At 38.1% G+C, this 22,970-nt stretch overlaps 1 protein-coding gene across 5 annotated transcripts in view; it reads right to left on the bottom strand.

Annotated features, from left to right (window-relative positions):
• The window catches only part of Ints6 (integrator complex subunit 6), a 105,932-nt gene that overhangs the window by 40,379 nt on the left and 42,583 nt on the right, over positions 1 to 22,970 (bottom strand). For all 5 annotated transcript variants that reach the window (XM_029559571.1, XM_029559570.1, XM_029559569.1 and 2 more), the window contains one exon: positions 1,375 to 1,558. In XM_029559571.1, the coding sequence (XP_029415431.1) occupies positions 1,375 to 1,558 (184 nt within the window). The remainder of the gene's footprint in view (positions 1 to 1,374; positions 1,559 to 22,970) is intronic.

Raw genomic sequence — 22,970 nt, 5'->3', positions numbered from 1 at the left:
CACCTGACAGTCTACCCCTCCAAATCTGGCACTATACCCAGGCACTACTGTCTCTTACTGGTCTTGCTATTTGCTTTCTTTTGTTTGATTTTTTTGAGTCTGGATCTCCCTGTAGCCCCAGTACGGCTCACTATGTAGACCAGGCTGGCCTTAATCTCAGAGATCCACCTGCCTCTGTCTCTGCTGGAATTGAAGGTATGTACCATGCCAGGCACTGCTTCCCATTTAGTCACTGTACAACATATTCTCACTGAAAAGCTGATCATCAAGAAATAGAAATCTGACATCACGCCTTATGAAACACTCACTATTCAATGGCTTTCCACACTCAGCAAATGAGCAGTATTTGGCCCTGCCTACCTCTCTACTCTTCTACATGTAAGCTCAAGGCACATGTGCCTCCCTGCTGTTTCCAAATACATGTGTATATGTCCTTTCCTCTTTCTAGATCTTCCTGTGGTTCATTTTATTTTTCAGGTCTGAAAACGTCACCGTAGAAAATTTACCAAATAATACTCATTTCCAACCTCATTACTCAACTCCACATTCTAAATTATTCTTCATAGTAGGCAGTGCTCTCTAAAATACTCATTATTATCTGTCACCTAGTCCAAACATGCAAGCATTCTGTTGTTCTTGGTGTAGTCCCAGTGTATAATCATGTGGCAAAGTATTTATTAATTACCTGGTAACACCAAAAATGCTTTTAACTAAATTATGAAGGCATTAAAATAGGAGCATCTAATAATGTAGATAACAATTTCCTTACTTTTCTATTTCACAAATCCACATAGAAGGATGATCCTTTCATAGATTCTGATAACCCACAGAAGTAAAATATTAATTGGAACTTGTATTTTGTCTTAAGTAGGTAGGCTACAATGGACTCAAGAGTACTAAATGTGTCTGGGGTATGGCTGGAGGCCCCTGACAGGTCAACATTGGGATGACAAATTCAGACATTTAATATCAAATTTCTAAGGTAAAAACTAACATGTTTCATGAAAGCAAAGACCCCATGTATGATTTACTCATTACTAAAGGTCTAAAACATGGAACACCAGCATTCAATACTTTCCTACATGAAGTCCATCTACCTATTAACCAATTCCCTGTCATAGAAGGTCTGCGAAGAGTCTCGCTGCTGTTCACAACTCGGAGGCTAGTCAATCTGCCCTGTTCTCTAACCTGTCTACCCAATTCTTGCCTCTAGGGAAAACTTCACTCAATCAAGCATATCTCATCAGGGATAATAAATTGCTTCTCGTAACACTGCTCACAAGAAAATAATTCTATAACATTTCTGAATCTGGTGATCTCTGTAGATTTTAGCACATTAAGTCACTGAATTACTAGCAGCAATAAAAAACTTACCTCCTGTCACTTCACACATTGGTGTGATAGCAGAGTCATCTAAAGGCACGCCTGTCAACTGTTCTGATTCTACTGACATGGTACCAGGCAACCGCAACACTAATGCAAACAGTCTCTGGTCCCAACGAAAAGGTTCCTTGGTCAATTCACTTCCAGGCAAAGGAGAATTAAGAGGTAAATGGAGCTGAAAGTAATGAAGGAAAAACAAGTAAGCTTTCCCCGCACAGTTTTTTAACAGCAACTTTAAATAACATTAAAATTACACTGAATCTCTTACCACTCTAAAAACAAGTTCAAAAACTAAAACTTCTTCAGATAATATATAGTATAACACATATTAGTACTTTTTATTAAATTTTACTCTGAAGACCTAAATTGAAAGACAAAACCCACATTATTGAAATGCATTTCAGATTTCTACTCAGCTAACCAGGTACCAGACTGCTTCCCAATAAATGGTATACCGATAGGATTCATACAGCCATCTTAGTATCAATGGAATAGAGCCAACCAGACGGCATACTTCTCATGATGTGATACACTAAGTTCGTAAGAGTAAGGCCCTTATGGAAGGAGGAAAAGGAAAGGAAAAGAAAGCTAGCCTCTCATCAAATTAGCCTTTTGCTCTAACTACCAGTTTTACAGGAATTCTGAGGACACTGGACCCAGTTGTGGAGTAAATCAGTCAAACCCTGATAGAATATTCTACAGGGCAAAAGACTGGTTTCACCAATAAATCCATCACATGAAAAAGTCAAGGAACGTGGGGAAGTTTGAAACTATTATAGAATAAGAGACAAAATAAGCAAAGGCCAAGGTTTTTGAGACAATGAGGAAAATCTGACACATATATTTCTGGAATTATTAATAATGCTTTAAGCATATTAGTGGTATGGTACTTAGGAAAACAAAAGTCCTTATTTATAAAATATAAAAATATGAAGTCTAAGTCAGCACTCAGAGACTTGTTATTTCTACAAATTCTGAGAGGGTTTTTGTGGGCGGGGTTAGATTAATACTTTAGAATATGAAAATATTTTGTAGCTCATAGAAATAAATGCTGATATAGCTGGAAGATTAAGTCAAAAAATGTAAACAACAAATCAGGAAATAATTCTCCTTACCATTTTCAAATCAATAGGGAAATATGGAAACTCTCAGTTAAATTGTTTAAAGGAAAATCAAAACAGTATCATGCTCTGATGAAAGGCAAATTGTATGTCTTACAATCTTGGGTTTATATTCATAACAGGAAAGAATAATTAGCTAAATTATGAATTATCCGTTTATCCATTTTCATTTAAAAGTATTTACGTTTGCACAAAGCCAAATATAGTTTCTTGAAAATCTCAAGAATTTCCATATAAAAGCATTCACTGAGGCCAGTGAGATGGCTCAGCAGGAAAAGGTGGTTTACACTTGCCCTCAAGCCATGGTAGGAGAGAACCAACTCTCACCAGCTGTCCTCCAATGTCCACATATCACTGTGGCATCACACCCTCAACACAAATACAAATAAACTTATTTTTAAAATTGAAAAGAGCAACAAAATCTTTTTTTTTTAAAGGCCCTAATTGACTTGGGATTCTATACTGGAAGGTTTTTAAATTATCACTTCAAGCTGGGCATGGGGGCACATGCCTTTAGTTTCAGCACTTAGGAAGCAGAGGCACAGGCAGGCAGATCTCTGTGAGTTCAAGGCCAGCCTGGTCTTCATAGTGAGTTCCAGGCCAGCTGAGACTACAGGGAGACCCTGTCTCAAAAAGACTAAAAAAAATTAAAAATTATCACTTCAAAATTAACGGCCAGAGAATACAAGTTTCTTCACAAAACCTCCCTGTATTGTTTTAGAGCCTTTCAAAAAATTTTAATTACATTTAGTGTGTGTGTGCATGCACACACACGTGCCATAGTGCAGATGTGGAGGACAGAGAACAACTTGTAGGAGTTTTCTCCTCCTACCATGTGGCTTCAGTTCCTCAGACTTGGTGGCAAGTACCCTTATTGGCTGAGTCATCTTGATGATTCCCTAACTGGTGCTTTGACATTTCTGTGACCTTAGAACCTCAAAACTGTGTTCCCATGCATGTACACATACACACAAATCTGTGGTAGATTCATCTGGGATAAAAGGAGATGATGTGAATGGTGCTTTCTAACTTAACTTTAGCGAGTTATGGCAGTAGTAACAAGGCCTGGTGTTCCTTCGCTACTTTCAAGTGTTATAGTCTTTGAGGTCGAGAACCTTCCTCATGTATACCTTGGCCCACATTTTCACAGCATTTCTTCCCTATTGCCTTAAGTAGGACTAGTGCCAACAGAAGAATGTATGACTTCTGTCCATGGTAAAAACAAATCTTGGCTGGGAGTTTGCAAGATGGCTCAGTGGTTAAGAGCACATACGGCTCTTGCAAAAGACCCAGGTTTGGTGCCCAGCATCCACATGGTGACTCACAGTTGCCTGCAACTCCACTTCAAAAGGATCTAATGCCCTCTTCTGGCCTCTGTAGGCACTTGCACATAAACACACACACACACATATGCACAAGTAGTAACAAAAACAAAGGAAAGAAAAGGGCCAAGTACTGCTTTTGCAGAGGACCCGGTTGGTTTGTGTCCAGCACATACATGGTGGCTTACAGTTTCCTGTAACTCCAGTTCTAGGGGATCCAGTACCCTCTTCTGGCCTCTGCAGCCACCACTATGCCCAAATAAATAAATAAATAATAAATAAATAAATAAATCTTAAAGAAAAAAAAAGGACACATGCTGCTCTTGCAGAGGACTCAAGTTCAATTCCCAGCACCAACACCTGGCAGCTCACTACTGCTTATAATTCTAGCTCAGGAGATTCTACACTTCTGGTCTCCTGGGGTATCTTCACTCAAGTGCACATACCACATACATACACATAATTAAAAAAGCAAGAATAAATCTTAAAATAAAATTTTGACTGTCATCTCTAGCACACAGTGTTATTGCATATTCTATTAGTATGAATCTTTGGGAGAGGTGCTACACAGCACAATTTCACAAGGAACAACACAATTTCTAGAATTTAAATCAATTTTATTTTATTTTGTTTTATTTTAATTTAAGTCAGTAAAGAATGTTGAGTATTACTAACACATTTTCCTGCTTTTTCACACCACCTAAGCATATCTCTCTCCTTCTCTCCCTCCCTCTTTCCCTACTGAATTGTCCATCCTCCCTCCCCAGTTAAAAGTACCCCATTTCCCCCTTGATAATACCTGTCTCCTATGATTCCTCCTCTCTTGAGCTATTTCTTCCCCTTTACCCCTGTTCTTTATATAACCCTCTCTCTTCCCTCCCAGTTAAATACCTCCATTTTATCCACTTCCTCCTTGGCAACACCTGTCTCCTACTACCCTTTTCTCTCAGACTCCTTCTTTCCCTTTACCTCCATGGCTTCTTTCCATTTTCCTGGCTCTTGTAGTTACATCAGGATATATACTTACATACAAGGATTTGGTGCTAAGAGCCACAAATGAGGGAGAACACACAATCCAGGAAGAATTAGCACAAAACCTCAATTTATCAATTTCAGAACTCTCTGTGAGATTTTAAAAAGCTCTAATGTACACACTAAATAATGTTTTTTTTTTTTAAAAGCACTAATCAATGAGCATCATCAGCTCAAGAAGTCTTCAACTGTTAATACAGTGCTCTTCAAAGTAACAGAGGCATAGAACTGCCTCAAGAATCAAGGTGGTAAGAGGCACCACCAGAACCTCCCATGAACAACTCATCAGGGCAAGCACCTGCAGCACAAACAACTAAATACCGTAATTGGTCTTTGGTTCTACAATGATAAAACTAAAATGTATTTCAAATAAAAAGTAAACCCGAAAAGGGACATGAGAATACTTCTAAGTGCTTTACACATGGCTATTTCAGTTTTATAGAACTGTGCCAAATTTTTACTCATTTTTCATTTCTTATTCTCCCACTCCCATATTATCACCATTTTTTCATCTCCAAGGGGAGGGGATGGGAGATGCTTGAATAAAGTGAGGAGTAATGGCTGGCAAGCAACAACAGGGTAAGATGTGATGGCAAAAAATATTTGAGAAGACTGAATCATTCATTGTAAAATATATAGCTGAAATTCTATATAACGTTTTAATGATCACTAAGGTGAATAATCTTTATGACTATATGGACTTTTTGAATGGATGCCAACTACGTATAAACCAAGAAAAAAGGAAAACTGATCATCATAAAAATATGCATTGAAAATGAAATATTTCCTAAATTTTAAAAAAGAAGCACCCAAAAGGAAATTCTTATGGCCTATATATGTAGAAAGACCAAACATTACTACTTATCAGATAATACAAATTGAAACATCAAGGAAATACTATTTTATGTCCATAAAATCAGCAAAATGCCTGAGAGGACCAAGTGGTAAGAATACAGAATAAAAATGTCCAGTACTCCCAACAAGCTATTTGAAGGACACTGCATTCAGTAGAGTGAAGAAGAGCACAAACCACAGAGAAACTACCGACAAAAAATTGTGGCAATGATTATTAGACGGTATAGTCAGTAGTATTTAGCATACATGAGACCCTAGGCACAACCACCACACAAACACACACACACACACACACACACACACACACACACACACTATTTGTAACAAAGGAAAGCTGAAGACAACCTACAGTAAATCCAAAAGGGAATGGTGGTCTGTTCACAAATGACATAGTTAAAAGGAGTAAACTAAATCTCAAATATCCAATATGGATAGCTCTAAAAAGAATACTTTTTAAAAATACAACATACCTTCAGAAAAAAACATACATCATCAGGAATAGTGGCACATACTTTTAATCCCAGCATTCAGTACAAGGCCAACCTGATCTACCTATCAGGCCAGCAAGAATTGCAAAGTAAGACCCTATGTCTCAGAAAACTGAAACAACCCCCACCCCCAAAATAACAAACAAAAACTCACATAAATCAAGAATAAACAACTTGAATTTTCACAATGTGTGTGAAGCCTGTGTGACCTACTGGTAACCAGGCACCACCTTTCCCCAGTTGATGTTCCTTCCTGATATTGAACCTCTCTAAGTGAATAAGAGTATGATGTCTTTGACTTAGTTTTTTCCTCATTATAGGTGTGAGATTCACAGTGCTCCATAAAGCTCTAGATCACTCCCACTGTCATACTGTGTCTGTGTATGGTATAATTCATTCATCCTTCAATGATAGGCATGCTAGTTCTTTGGTTATAATAGAAAGTCTTCATGGTAAGCACACAGTGCTCAGTCAGAGAGCAGGAATGTATTTACTTTTATCAGAAGAATGTCAAAAGCTAATGCAATGGCACACACCTGTAATCCCAGCACTCAAAAACATTGAGGGATTCCAAGCGTTAAGGATTGCCTAGGCAACAAAGACTGTTTCAACAGAAAAAAAAAATTCCAGTTTTCCCAAATGGAGGTACTAATTTATATTCCCACCAGCAGTGCACGAGGTTGCTTAGCTTCTCTTTTACCAACACTTAGTGTAAACTGTCTTTCATTCAGCCACTTTGTATATGTATACATCAATGGAATTTCAATTTCCCCAGTACCTATGGAAGTTGATCACCTTTTTATACAATGTTGGCCATTTCATTGTGAAATACCTTTTAAAATCTTGTGCCTTTAGAAAAGTTGGGAATTACCAATCTTTTGTATGGATTTTAAGGATTGTTAATACATTCCAGACATCAATCCTTAGTTGGATAAAGAAATTGCAAATATCTCCTCCCACTAGAATATATTTAATAAAATATTCAAGTGGTTATCTATACCCCTTTTAAAGCATTTTTATGTGTATGAGTGTTTTGCCTGTATGTATGTAAGTATACCATGTGTGGCAATGCTGGCAGAGGCCGGAAGAAGGCACTGGATCCCCTGGAACTGGGGTTACAGACCACTGTCTACAGTCATGTGCATGCTGGGGACAGAATCCTCATCTTCTGCAAGGGAAGCCAGTGCTCAACCACTGAGCCATCTTTCTAGCCTGTATACTTCTCTTTATATCATTATTTTATATGAAACTGAAAACAAAACTTCACATATGCTTAAATGCTATATAAAAGATAGGTTAGATAACTAGCCCCCAAAGTCACACATCTACATATAAGGAAGGACCCTAAAAAGGTTTCTATTTCTTTTTAATCAGTTATTAAAATATACTACAATATTAAAATCCTGAGAAGTATAGGCACATTTTTTTTTTTAAATATACTGTAGTGATTTGAATGACAATGTTTGCCATAGGTTCCAAGTGTTTGGACATTGTGACCACAGTTGGTAGCCTATTTGGGGAGGCATTAGGAGGCGCAGCTTTGACAGAGGAAGCAGGTCATTGGGGGTGGGCTTTGAGAGTTCTTAACCCTTGCTGGATTTCCAGTCTCTCTCTGTTTCCAGTGCCTGCTTGAAGATGTGATGTTTTCTGCTAAGCCTGCCTCTTCTTCCATGCCTCCCCACCATGATGGACTCTAACCATCTGGAACCATAAATTAAATATCAGGCACATTTAGGTTTGGGGGATTCAATGTTTAATAATAATATATGGTTCCAGTACTGAGAAAGCGCCGAGTCAGAGTCATGTTCCTTAAGGAATCTATTTCACAGATGTGCTTAACAACTAGGAGAATGGAAAATCATTGTACTGGCTATCGTGGTATTTAGCAGTTTCTACTGTTGAGCAAAAGGTAAGAAAATATTTTTATGAGTTATTTTCTAATCTCAGCAAATTTTAGTATAAGAATAGTCAAACTTAAGTGTCTATACTATGACAAAAAAAGAAAGGGCCACTGAGCTAGAGATATAGTTAAAACTATGCATACTTTACATGGGTGAGGGCCTGGGTTCAATCCCTCCCACAGTCAATAAATACTCATAAATAACAATACAACTTTTGTAGTTATTACTGGCAGATGACAAATACTGTTCTAAACCATCTAGGTAATAGTCAATGTATAAAATATACAGATGAAACAAGGACTATTATATCCCGCACTCATACATGATAAGGACTGCAGTACAGAAGCACTTCAGCAGTTTTCTGGAAGGTACACAGAAAAGAGTGATGAAGAGACACAATTTAGGGGCTAGAGAGATGGCTCAGCAGTTAAGAACACTGGCTGCCTTGGCAGAGGACTGGGGTTCAATTCCCAGCACCCACATGGTGGCTAACAACTATCCATAACTCTAGTTCCAGGGGAATCTGATGCCTTCTTCTGACCTCCGTGGACAATGCACGACACAGGTATGCTTACACATATGCAAGCACTACACTCATACACATAAAATAAATATTAAAAAGGGAGAGAGAGAGAGACAGAATTTAAGCCCAGGTAGTCAGTTCTGATTCTGTGCTCTTAAACACTGCATTATACCATATAACCCATTATACCATATAACCATTATTGAAAAGAATCTATCTGCGTCTTTAAAAACCCATATGTTGATACACTAAAAGACCTTATTTTATTAAAATGTTTTAAAAATAACTACTTTTGGGGGTTGGAGAGATGGCTCAGCAGTTAAGAGCATTGACTGCTCTTGCAGAGGACCCGGGTTCAATTCCCAGTACCCACACGGTGGCTACTAACTCTCCTTAACTCCAGTTCCAGGGAAATCCAAAACCCTCTTCTGACCTCTGAGGCACTGCACAACACGGGTGCACTCACATACATGCAGGCACTACACTCATTCACATGGAGTAAAAAAAATAAATAAAATGTTAAAAATAAAGTAAAATAAAATAAAGTTAGGGGAAAAAAAGGTTTGAAACTGATTTCTAAGTCAACTTAGTGATTATAAACCACCAACTATTCCATCTTCTACACACTTGAGGGCCATTTCTGGGTTACTACAGTCCATGCTCTTCCCATTATTTTTTATCTAGTAGAAGAGAGCAGCAGCCTTTATCCCTTATCCTTTCCCCTTTCAATTCTCAAACCCTGGATAATATTATCATTAATAATGATATGATTATAATAATATTATTTATAGCATATTATTTGTAACAAGTGTTTGGCAGCAATGCTATCACTATTCTCCACTTACAGAGGTAGGATATAATATGAGACTGTATGTTAGGAAAATCTATTAGTAGAGAAGAACCTTAAGCAATCCTTGCTAGACAATTAAATTTGGAACATCTAAGAAAGATTATAAATTTTGAGGATTGCATAAATCACATATGATTCAGTAACGCAGTTATTTTTCTCGTAACCACATTATTGGCCTTTATTAGGGTCTTTATACAATTATATTTGGCAAAGTGTCAGTCTAATGGACTAATAAGAAAATTATTGCTTATACTTATGTTTTTAAAATATGGACATAATTGAGGTTTTCTATACTATAAATATTAGTAATATCGTCAATTCGGATATCTTTAATTATCTTGGTGGCTGACAGAAAAGGAACTATAACTCCAATTTAAAGTTAGGAAGACTATCCTATTTTTCCTTCCTTTCCTTGGTTACTTTATTACCCTTTCACTTTGGACTCCTTGAACTTCTTACCAATAAAAAAAAGACAAAAAATATTAAAATATGTTTCAAACATCAGTCTGAAAAACGCATGGTATATTAGGTTAGTGATAACCTATCATGTTGCATGTTCGGATCTGATGTCTTTATGAAAGTGCAACTTCCTTTCCTTGTCTTAGGATGGGGGTTGGGGGGATACGCAAGTGTGTGCATGCAGAGGCCAGAAGTCAGCGTCAGGTGTCTTCCTCTATCAATTGATCTCTGACCCTGGAGCTACTTGTGGGTTTTCACCTAAACTGACTAACCAGTCAGAGCCCCTTCTTCCACACCCTCCATCCTGAGATTAGACATTGTATCATGCCCAAACTTGGTCTTCATGCTTGCATGGCAAGCACTCTACCGACTGATCTGTCACCCCTGCCTGTCTTACATTTGGTGATGGTTCAGATCATAATTATCTATGACCTTGCTAAAATTGAACTAAAGTTTAATTTATTTAGTTGTTTATGGAACACCCACTATAAGCATGGCACTGTTTTATAAAAATATAAAAAGCCAAGTAAACAAGATTAGAGATATTTTAGCTACCTCACTTTAAAAAAATTTTTTTATTATTTTTATTTTATGTGTACGAGTGTATTGCCTGTATGTAGGTAAGTGCACCCATGTCATGCAATGCCTGCAGAGGACAGAAGAGGCTGTCAGATCCCCTGGAAGCGGAGTTATGGACAGCTGTCAGCTGCTGTGTGGGTACTGGGATTCGAACCCGGGTCTCCTGCAAGAACAACCAGTGTTCTTAACCACTGAGCCATCTCTCCAGCCCCGCTACCTCACATTTTAAGAAAAATTTATAAAACCTCAAATAACTTGAATTCTTAATATATTACCTATTTTCTAAACTGCAGAATATAAGAAGTAAACAGAAAACAAACAGTAAAAGGCAAAATATTATTTATTTGTAAGGCATTTTTAATTCAAGAATCAGAGCAGGTACAACCCAACTGGCTGCTAGATGAGGACTACACCACAGTCTGCCATGAGTCAAGACTGCTCTGTACCAACACTAAGGAGATTTCCCCTTTGACGTGTATCCTCTGCTAACTGCTTCTATTATTAAAGTAACTGGAAGCCTATGTCCTTTCTGAATAGTACTTCCCACTTGAATGTTAATGACCTTGCTTATTTGGCTGCCTATCTTACTAGTTTAGGTAGAGAAGACAATCTGATTCCTTTCTTTCTCCCACTAACGTTTGCTAAATGAAAGTCTAAAGAAAGTAAGCGTAAGAGGGACAAAACAAGGTTTACAATCAGAGCATAAGAACATTACAATGTCCTGCCAACATGAACTGCTATATCCACCTTAACACAGATATGTATGGATACAGTTTCCAGGCAATATGTGTTACAGAACCAGGTCTCTAAGAGATACAAGTGTCATTCTCTCCCTGTGTGTATAACCAGGTCATCTGTAGGACACTTTCATGTGCCAAGACATAAAATCATGAGCTACAAAACTTGCCTGACACGAGGAACATAAGGTCGAGATATGAGTATTTCCCATGCAAATGCCATAGCAGCTATTTGATCCTGTTCCGTGTCCAGTATTCATAATAAACATTTGCATATGTTCTATTTAGGAACTTTGATTTAGGCCCACATAGAACATAACCCCATAAATTCATACTTTATTTAGACGTACAAAGAACTTGTAATGTTTTACCTCATATATATAACTTCCCTTTGTAGTTTTACTGCACTGGTCTAGTACCAATGAACTTGGCACAGTATGAACTTTAACTGTTATCATGAGATATCTTTTTTAAAAAAAGAATAGAGATCATAAATCAAGCTCTAACTCGGGTTATTTAACAAAATGTAACATTTTAATTCCTGCCTTCAAGAACATGTACGCAAATAATTGTAACATGTACAACAGTAAAAGCATACATAAGGTACAGAAGAATTAATTAATTACCTGGGGGAAGAACCAGGGATGGTTCCCAGAGGAACTTGAGTTCTAGTGTGAGTCTAGTGAAAACTAAAGAATGGAAACTTTACTCAAGATTTAGAACTGCATGCAAGCTGGGGAAAGCAGCAAAGAAGGAAGACCATGATCAAAAACAGAGAAGGCAGTCCGGTCTCCCTAAACTGGAGTTAAGAGCTAAACTTTGAACTACTGAAGAAAAGGGCAGAGATTGAGACTAAGAAAAAATTTAAACCAGGCATAATGGCTCAAAATCAGCCTGGGTTACAGAGTTAAGACCTGACTCAAAAAACAACGAACAACAACAACAACAACAAAAAAAAAAACTGCAGGAGAGATGGCTCCTAGTTAAGAGCACTTGCTGCTCTTACAAGGGAGCTGAGTCCAGTTCCCAGCACCCACCTGGCACCTCACAATACCTGTAACTGCAGTTCCAGGGGATTGGACACCCTCTTCTGGCTTCCTTCCACACTGCACACAAGTGGTGCACTTATGTACATGCATTTCTATACAGAAAATAAAAATAAGAATTTGCTGCTCTTGCAGAGGACCCAAGTTCAATTTCAAGTACCTGTGTTAGGCAGCTCACAACCACATGTGTAACTCCAGCCCCAGGTCTGGAGTTACAGATCTAAAGCCTGTGGTCTCACTTTAAATGATTTAAAAAAAAAAAAAAATCTTTAAACAAAAAGTGGGGAGGAAGAAAGAAAAAGAAACAAAAACATTTCCCACCCAACAGCTTTTAAGCATTTACAAATAATTTGCAAATAAATGGGTCAGATTTTAGGATGAGGAGAAACAGGAATAGCAGAGCAGTCAGGGAAAAGGGAGGCATGAGGCAGAAGAGGAAAGAAACAGGAAGCACTTAGGCAAACACCAGCCAGTTTAGGTCAGGTTTAAAAAAAAAAGATAAATGTTTGGGAACTTCTCTTCATCTAGGTACCTATCTATATAGTCCCCTCACTCCTCTGAACCAAGTCTGCACTAACCCTTAACAGTTCTTTGCGTTGCTATAGTAAAAAGCACTGTGACCCTGATTCTAGTCACTCCAACAGCTGTCAAAGTGCCTGAAAACAAATCCTGAATCCATCACTCTCAGAGTCCACCCTTGGCAGACAAAAGAAAAATGAGGAGGAACCCAATACAGGGATGCTTTTGGAAACTCAAGAAATGCCAATGGACTCTGATATGAACATTTGATGTCCTATTCTGACCTTTTTCTGGTTCCCTGTCTAGCACTTGTAATGCTAATTACTCTTGCCTTTACTTCTTCACATCTCCTAGGAACCAGTCAAGGACTTTCTTTTCTCCCTACAGTTAAGAGTTATGCTATTTGGGAGTCTTTTAGATAGACCCACTGATGGGGTACCCCAACTGCCTCACCATGCATCCCTGTTCAGCATGAAGAAGCCAGAGCAGTCTGCATCCCAATTCCCCATCAGCAATTTGGGGAACCGCTTCAGAGGATGGTGTGATAACAATAGGAGGTAAGAATTGGCTAGGCAGCTAGGGTAAAAAGACCCCAAAGAAAAGTAGCCAGTTTATTGGCTAAAAGTCAAAATGTCCTTGGGCTCTTAGCAACATACTCAGTTCCAAAGGCCAAAAATGTCAAAAGTATTTGGGAGCTCTTATCTAATCCCTAAACGATTTTACTGTTATCTCTTCGGAGGGGGGGAACGTTAGAGTAGCAAAAAGCCTCATTAAAAAAAAAAGATAGAGTACACAAAGTTGTCAAGAGAAAGTGTTGGGGCGATATGGGAGGAGTAGGAGGGGAGGGAGTGGGCATGGATTTGGTCAAAACACCTTATACGCATGTTTAAAATTCTCAATAAATTGTTTTAAAGTCAAACATGTCCAGCCTATGTCTCTCCTCTGAATAACAAGTTTTTCTGTCTACCTGATATTCACTTTCTTTAAAGATTTTATTTTATATTTTATTTATTTTATCTCATTTTATTTTATGTACACCAATGTTTTCCTCACATGTACGTAAGTCCCCACAAAGACCAGAAGAGAGCACCAGGTCCCCCAGAACTGGAATTACAGGTGGTTGCAAGTTGCTCTATGGGTGCTGGGAACTAAACCCCAGTCCTCTGGCAAGAGCAGCCAGTGCTCCGAACCACTGAGCCATCTCTCCAGCCCGACATTCACTCTTACACGATTCAAACATACTTTAAAAACTAAGTAGTATAAACTCAACTCACCATTTTCCTCCATTCAAAATGGTCCTCTTCCAACATTCCCTGTACCAGGAAATGACGGCATCATCATCTACTCAGTTCCTTTTTATAAAGTATTTTATTCATTATTTTTGTTTTACATGTATGAATGTGCTGCCTTTCATGTATGTGAATGCACCCATGCTGTGCAATGCCTTGCAGGTCAAAAGAGGGTGTCAGACCCCTGGAACTGGAATTACATACAGTCGTTAGTCTCCATGTGGGTGCTGGGAACTGAACTTAGGTCCTCTGCAAGAGCAGCCAGTGCACTTAACCACTGAGCCACCTCTCCAGCCCTTCTACTTAGTTCCGTAGAAGCCATTTCCTTGCATCCTAAACCCCAAATACAATCTGTAGCAACCGATTTTACCTGATTTAACCTGAATATTTCTTAAAATTGTGTTTATCATCTCTTATACCACTGCACCACCTCCTTGCTCAAACTGACAAAACTTATGCAACAACACCTAGTCTTCCAACATCTACTTCTATCTCCCTCTCTTCTTCCCCCTACCACTACACAAAACCCTCAGTGACACTTGATTGTGCTAGCGACCAATCCAGGACCTTGTTTATGTTAGACAAGTACTCTAACACTGAGAGCATCAGCCCTTCCTATCACTTTTATATTAATACTTACAACCTTATAATCTTCTAATTGTGATTAATATAATTACTTAGTATGGTTCACATTCCATGTACTGTCAAATTCAAACTTGTTTTCCATTTTGTACTGTATCATCTCTGATTTTTAAGCTCCAAGTGCTGTTCTCAAATCATTCCCTTCAGAGGAAAAAAAAAGTCCCTCTGCCTTATATAATCTTAATTTGTACACCCTGTATAATAAATCCTACTCTGTTGAGTGTTGGGATTAAGGCCTGAGCCTGAGCCACCATGATGGCTTCCCTTCAGATCAAATGCGTTTATTCTAGGCTCTTCTAGCATATTTTTCCTTTCCTACCACATTTGTTCCTAGTGCTAGAGATTTAACTCAGGATCTCATACATACTAGGCAAAAATTCTTCCACTGGGCTATATACCACCAGCCCATATTCCTCCCATTTTGTAGAACAGAAAATGAATGCAAATTTACTTTTATCTCTGCAATATTTGTATTCATGTTTATCTTTCCCAGAATCCTGAGCCAGGGCTCCTGTATACTTGGCTCATCATTCTATGTTTAGATTATAAAATATCTGGATGGTAGAAACTCAATGAATATGGTTGGATGGAAATGAATGGATAAGCAACGTGACTGGCTAAACTGTGAAGGCATTCAGGAATCTATTGGACAATGAGAGCAATAAAACTATGAGTAAGAATGATATATAGAAATAGTGTTTTAGACTAATTCTGTTTCATGTTGGGCACAGTAAAGGCAGTCAAGAAAAATCAAAGAACTTTTCTAGTTTAAAAGCACTGGGACAGTGAGATGGCTAACTGGATAAAGATGCTTGCCACCAAGCCTGCTGACTTTAGTTTGATCCCCCAGAGCCCACATAGTAGAAGAAGAGAACTGACTCACACATTGTCCTTTGCATGCATGCCATGGCACAAGTGTATCCACACACAATAAATAATGTAATTTTAAAAAAGAAAAGTGGCACTGGAGAGATGACTCAGTCATTAAAACTGTACTGTTCTTACACAGAACCCAAGTTCAATTCTCAGCACTCATGTCAGGTGGCTCACAACCACCCACAACTCCAACTCCAGAGCATCCAACTCCCTCTTCTGGCCTCTGCAAGTACCTGCACTCACCAAGACATGCACAATTTTAAAAAAGAAAAACACTAATGCTTGCCTAGCATGCATGGAATCTTAGGTTTAACACTTAATACAGCAAAATAAATTAAATAAATAAGTTAAATAAGGAAAGAACAAACAAAAGGCACCAAAATAACTAATGGCAAATGGAAAAAGAAGGAAGAAACAGACTAATGATGGCTAAAGGAAAAGACCTGGTACCAAAGACAATACAAAAAATATATATATATTTACATAGTATTATGTCCTAAGGCCCTATGCTATCTATATCTCTATAAATTACAGTAATCATGTAGCATGTTCAAAATGGTACAGATACAATAATGTATAAAGCATGATTTAAGAAACTACCAAACTAAATTCCAAACACAGATCTCTCTCACATTTCTCAAAAGATACGCAATAGCATTATCAACTCAAGAATGCATACCCCAAGCTACATAAACTACATATCCAGCATAAAACATTAAACCTGAAATAAATCACAAAGTATTAAGTCAGATGATTAATTTAATGTATATAGTAAAAAGTAAAAGTTTTACGTATCATTCAAGAGTCAAAATTACATGTTAGCTAACAATTCTCCATTTACTAAACTCATCTACAAATCCAATTCAATTAGATTCCATGCTGGAATCATTTATGTAATCCTCTAACAAATCTATTCCCTAGATTTAGAACTCAGGTTCTAAGGTTCAATTTAACATATTTTTTTTGCTTCCCAAACTTAAGGTTGAATATACACAAAAATCTGCCTCGGAGAGAAGATAGCTGATGATCACTGGACCCCAGGTCAAGGTGGGAGAAGAGACTGACTCTTCAAAGTTGTCCTCTGATTTCCACAAGAGCACTGTGGCATGCATAATTCCTCCCACCCCATATACAGGTTATGTAAACACATGCACATACACACAAATAATAAAGTTTTAAAATCCCAATAGCAGCATATGATTATCCAAACAAGTGCATATCCCTCCTATATAGAATTTCATAGTTTAAGTATCAGAGATTTTGAGTCTAAATCTGCTTCAAATTGAGCTAAAATTTTTCCAAACTGTTTTTTGGCCATTGAAAGTTAAGCAGAGTACCAGGATACATTTTCAAGCCTGTAGTTATGATCTTGACTTTTAAAAACACCTTAAAAGTTTAAATAATAAGATTTTAAGATCACTCATATTTCATTTGCATTTCCTATCTGATTAACCTTAGAATAATTTTTTATTCTCCGTATTTCAAAGGCAGAGCATAATTTAAAAGGTTCACTTGGTGCGGGGGGGGGGGGGCGCAAGGGCAATGGCTCAGAAGTTAAGAGCACTAGCTGCTCTTGCAGAAGACCCAGGTTTGGATTCCCAGCACTCACTTGGTGGCTAATAACCTTTCATAACTCCAGTTCCAGGGGAATCAGATGTCATCTTCTGAACAAGTGCACTTACATACATGCAGACAATACACTTGCATACATAAAATAATATAAAATATATTTTAAAAAAAGGTTTGCTTGGAACATATGCTTGTTCACTGAAAATCATATTTGCTGAAAGAGTTATAATTCTATCATAGCTTTTAAACCCTTATTTGCACTGACTGGCCTATGGTCACTGATTCAATATTCCTATCTTTTTGTTGTTATTGTGATGCTAATTCACATAAGGTAATGATTGGTCAGTTTGGGGGGTTTTTTGGGGGGCTTTTTTGGGTATTTTTGAGACAGGGTCTCCCTGTAGCCCCAGCTGTCCTAGAACTCACTATGTAGACCAGGCTGGCCTTGAACTCACAGAGATCTCCCTGCCTCTGCCTCCCCAGTGCTGGGATTAAAGGTGTGCGCCACCACACCCGGCATGATTGGTCAGTTTTTTGAGACACGATTTCCCTATGCAGGTGGTCCTTGAACTTTTTATGTAATCCAGTCCAGCTTGTAAGTCTTGACTTTCCTGCCTCAGTCTCCAGAATGCTGAGGTAACAGGCATGTGCCACCACACCTGGGTCATTTGGGTTTTTTAACAATTAGGAAGCCAAATTTATGTTAAACTTCTATAAGACTTTAGGCTAAAAATATGTGACAACAAAATATAATGACTGAACCGTGCTAGGGTTCTGATGTGAAATGCAGACACAGGAGAGAAGCAGGAGAACTGGGATGTAGACTGAGTAGTAAATAGCAAAATAAGGGGCTGGAGAGATGGCTGACCTCTGCAGCATTGCATGACACTGGTGCACTCACATACATGCAAGCAATACACTCATACACATAAAAGTAATAAATATGTATTTTTAAAAAATAGCAAAATAAAGATAAGTTCTAAATCTGGACAAGGGTTCTTGAGGCTCATCAGTTTATTTCCTTTTCTGTACTGCTGCACATATGTTAAAAGTTTCCAAAAATAAAAAGGGTTTTAAAACCGCTTCCATACCAGGATCGACAACTGGAAATGTAGTCTAGACTCTGTGGAAAAGAAACCAGATCAGAGAGAAGAGCTTACTTTTATTACCACCTCTCCCATTAAAACTTAGCTACAAGTTCTTAATTAAAAAATGTAAACCTTGGGGCTGGAGAGATGGCTCAGCAGTTAAGAACACTGACTGTTCTTGCAGAAGGCCTGGGTTCAAATCCCAGCACCCACATGGCAGCTAACAACTGTCCATAACTCCAGTTCCAGGGGATCCAACAGCCTCTTCTGTCCTCTGTGGGCACTGCACGACACAGGTGCACCTATCTACATGCAGGTATAACACTCATACACATAAATAAAAATAATTAAAAAAAATTTTTAAACCTTTTAAATAGAATATAAGATATTCACCATCGTGAGGTTATTACTTAAACAGCTGGAGAAGCACTAAAACAACACGCCCATGTCAAAATATGCATTGAGCTGACCTGACAGTACAGGTACACTTCAGCTACTTCTGCGCATGAAAACTTGCAGCTTTCTCCTGTAATTTTTAGTACAATCCCAGTTTCAAAAACCAGGCAGGGAATGGCCTACTTTGCTATATCTGGATCTCCCATTTACATGGTGTGATATACTGTTGTCCTATTATGTTTTCTGCTGCATCTTACATTTGGTAAAGCTAGATTTCTGTTTTCTGGTTCTTGTTCTTCCTAGTCCACCTAACTACATCACTATTTTTTTTTATGTTTCTCATCTACAAAACTTATTAATAAGGTTGGAAGAATGAAAGAATATAAATAATAAGCAGCCACCTTAACATTAAATTAATATAATTAACTATATTAATGAAATTAAAAAAGAAAAAATGATAATCTTAAAACTCAACACCAGGGGCCAGAAAGAAGGCTCAGTGGCTAAGAGCACTGGCTGCTCTTGTAGAGGACCTAGGTTCAGTTCCCAACACCCACATGGTAGCTAACAACTATCCTAACTCCCATTCCAGGGCTCTGAGGCCCTCTCTGACCTCCGTGGGCATTGTGTAACACGGGTGCACTTACATACAGGCAGGAAATATGCACCACACAAAAACAACTCAATACTAACTCACAATAAAAATAAATAAATCTCAGCAAACTGTGAATAAAGCCAAACTTTCTTAACCTGATAAAAAAAATATATGGGAACTGGAGAGAATGCCCAGGCTCAGTTTCCAGCATTGGCTCACAATCATCAGTAACTCCAGGTCCAGGGGATCCAATGTCCAGGTCCAGGGGATCCAATGTCCTCCTCTGGCCTTAGTAGGCACCAGGCACACTTGTGCTGTACGTATGTATATGCAGGCAAATACTCATACACATAAAAATTTTTTAAAAAAGGATTTAAGCAGGCACAGTGGTACCAGCCTGTAATTAATCATAGCAGGATTCTGAGCTCAAGGCTAGCCTAGGCTACACAGTGAGTTTCAAACCAGTTTGGGCTACAGGGCAAGGCTATCTTAAAAAACAAACTACAGTTAATTAACATCACATTAGCAAAGTAAGACAAAAATGTGTCATTTCCAACCTCATCTCCCAACATCAGGAACAAGACAGATGCCTTGTCCCACCATTTTTATCAGTATATCAAGGCAAGAAAAACAAAGAAAAGGTAGATGAATACTGGAAAGAAGAGTTTGTAAAACACTGTTTAGACATGATTTCATGTTTATGTATATAAACTTCCAAAGAATCCAGAAAAATGCTAAGAAGTCCTGGAAGTTCATAGAATTTAAGTACAAAATCAAACAACTAAAAAGGTCACTGTATTTTTATATACTAGCAATACAGTCATTAATTAAAAGTAAAGTCCTATTTACCACAAAGGCACCAAACTTACACAACTGAGCACTACAAATACTGTGGGAAAAAACTACAAATGTAGAAACATGGGCCAGGCAATGCTAAGGAAGGAAAGTGACAAAATACTAAAAACCAGTAAGTTTTCTTACAGAACTTCACAAGCCTGACTCCAACTTTAAATGTAAATCCAAATTACCTGCAATAGACAACAATTTTGAAAAAGAAAACAAGACTTTTCAAGACTTACAAAAATAGAATCCTATACTCTGGGCTTTAATAAAGACCATGGCCTCTTAAAGTCCCTTGCCCAGGTTATTTCTGAAAGAACAAAAACCCTAGGTTCCTCTTAGAAACTTAAGAAAGACAATTTTCAAAGCCTGACAAGAACTAGAATCTATGGCCTGGGTGGAGTCTTAACTTTCCAGTTTAGCTGGTCAGTTGCCTGGCTATAGGACCAACCCTAGGAAGATAGGTTCACCTTAAGTCATGCTAAAGAGATGGGCAGAATACCTGGTGTGTTAATGAGATGAACTTTTCTTGCTTGGAATCCCCACCTCCCAGAACAGTGCTTATGTACTTTCTTCCATTTTTCTGAATTCAGAAACAGTAATCTATCTTCCTTCTTTATATCTTTTTTCTAACCATGCTTTCCCTACTGCTCTGGCCTACCCCAACAGCTTGTATTTCTTTACCGGTTCTCTAAAGTTCCCTTCCCCTCCCTCCCCACCACCATGTGGCTGATAATCTGTCATCTGTCTGACCTCCATGCCAGCACTAAATGGGCATGGCTTTATGACTTTTTCCTTCTCCCTTCCATTTTCCTGCTCAGGGCAGCTACTGAGATTTATAGCTTGTCTACCCTGAGGATTTCTCCTTAAATTCTAATAAAATTATATGAAAGCTTCATTTTAGTCCATTCTTAAATTCTTTTGTGAATGAGAGTACGAACCCTAAAAAGAGGACCACATTTTCTCCTGTACCAACAAGGCTGAAAAAAATGACCAACTCAACATCAACAATGCCTATAAACCCATAAATGCTTCGAAACCTGACCTGATTCTGGAGCAAAAAAACCCTAAGTTTAGAACAAGGTTCAAGCTATAAAGTATCATGTCTTTGTCATTCCTTTAATTTCAGACTCCTCCTAATCTAATCTCCCCTTCCTTCTACTAATCAAAATCCCCCCAATTTCCTTTGGACTCTCTGTAACCCATACAGATACTATAGTTTTACTTTGTCTTACAGTTAAGCTGCCAAGTTCCAGTTGATGAATGCTGAAAGGACTGTCCTGTGTTTTAAATCAACCTCATATAAAAAAGAGGGTTGTGGGGCTGGAGAGATGGCTCAGTGGTTAAGAGCACTGGTTGTTCTTGCAGAAGACCCAGATTCGAATCCCAGCACCCACACAGCGGCTAACAACCATCTGTAACTCCAGATCCACAGGATCCAACGTCCTCTTCTGTCCTCCACAGACACTGCGCAACACGGGCGCACAGACATGCAGGCAATATACTCACACACATAAAAATAAAATAAAATAAAGATAGATGCTTGCTCTCCAAAGTCTACTCCTTCTCCAAAAGGCAGAATGCTTTGTAAAATTAGCATTAACTAGCAAGCCTTTAATGCTAGCACTCACTCGGGAAGAGGCAAGTGGGACACTGTGAGGTCTGCATAATGAGACCCTGTCTCAAAAAACAAACAAACAAACAACAATAAAAAAAATAGCATCAACTATTTAGAAGAGAGCAGACAGTCACCAAGTAGAAGCAACCTAGAACTACTGTGCTTTAGGGCAGAACTACTCTACTCCCCCAAAACTACTAAGCAACCAGCTCTCTACAAAGTATGCAAAAGGGTCTTTATTTTTGTGTTTTGTTGTTCCTATTAGAACAGCTAAACTAATACAAAAGGCCTACTTTACTAAGAGCTTTGTGGACTCCTTAAAGATTCAACTAAAGGCTTGTGATTTGTTTGTTGTAGAAAATATGTGTCCAAAGAGACACTGAGCCTATATGGTAGCACTTTCCTGTAATCCTATCCTAGCACTTAGGAAGTAGTGGCAGGAGGATTAGGAGGTAAGGGATGTGAGGCCAACCTGGGCTACTGGAGACCCTGTCTCAAAAGACAAACAAAAAGGCATTGTTGCTGCTATATTAAGGGCAAGATTTTTATACTCTTATAAAACTGTATAAATGCTTCTGTAACTTGATGAATAGAAAACTAGTACCCACTTCCACTCCAGTAGTCCCAATTACTCAGATTTGTTAGGTAATATAGAGAGAGGAAATTCTTCAAAAGAAATTGATGGGGTTTCTTAAATCTCATCTCTCAAATACAATACCGCCTTATTTAGGTCTTACTAATAACAAATCAAAATACGACAGGAAACGAGTTATATTAGGTTCTTATAGATTTATTTCAGTTTCCTCCTTTCCAGTAGACACAGGAATGGTTCTATAATTAAAAACTTCTCTCTCCTATTGGGTCTTCTGTTTTCTAGAATTTCATGTTATGTTTCATAATCAAAGACTAAGTCCCTCAACCCCTTTTCTCTAATGTTTTACTTTCTGATAATCCTAAACCTTAGTGCCTTTTCCTAATTGTTTCCAAGAACAACAATTCAAAATTCAGGGATATCTAAATTTCACATGCTGTAGGTACAAATCTACTAAAAATGAAGATACAGGATGGCCCAGGGGTTGCTCCTCAGTGGTACAGTACTTACTTAGCATGCATGTGGGCCTAGAGTTCAATATCCGGCACTGGTATAAAAAAATTTATGTATGTGTACATATATTCATATTAATACTTACAGAAATGCCAAAGAATTGCTCACTTCAAAACTATTAAATTTTGTTAAGCAAG

Source organism: Nannospalax galili, unplaced genomic scaffold, assembly GCF_000622305.1.
Source record: "Nannospalax galili isolate Female #2095 unplaced genomic scaffold, S.galili_v1.0 scaffold488, whole genome shotgun sequence".
NCBI lineage: Eukaryota > Metazoa > Chordata > Mammalia > Rodentia > Spalacidae > Nannospalax > Nannospalax galili.
This window is presented reverse-complemented; position numbering and strand designations above follow the sequence as displayed.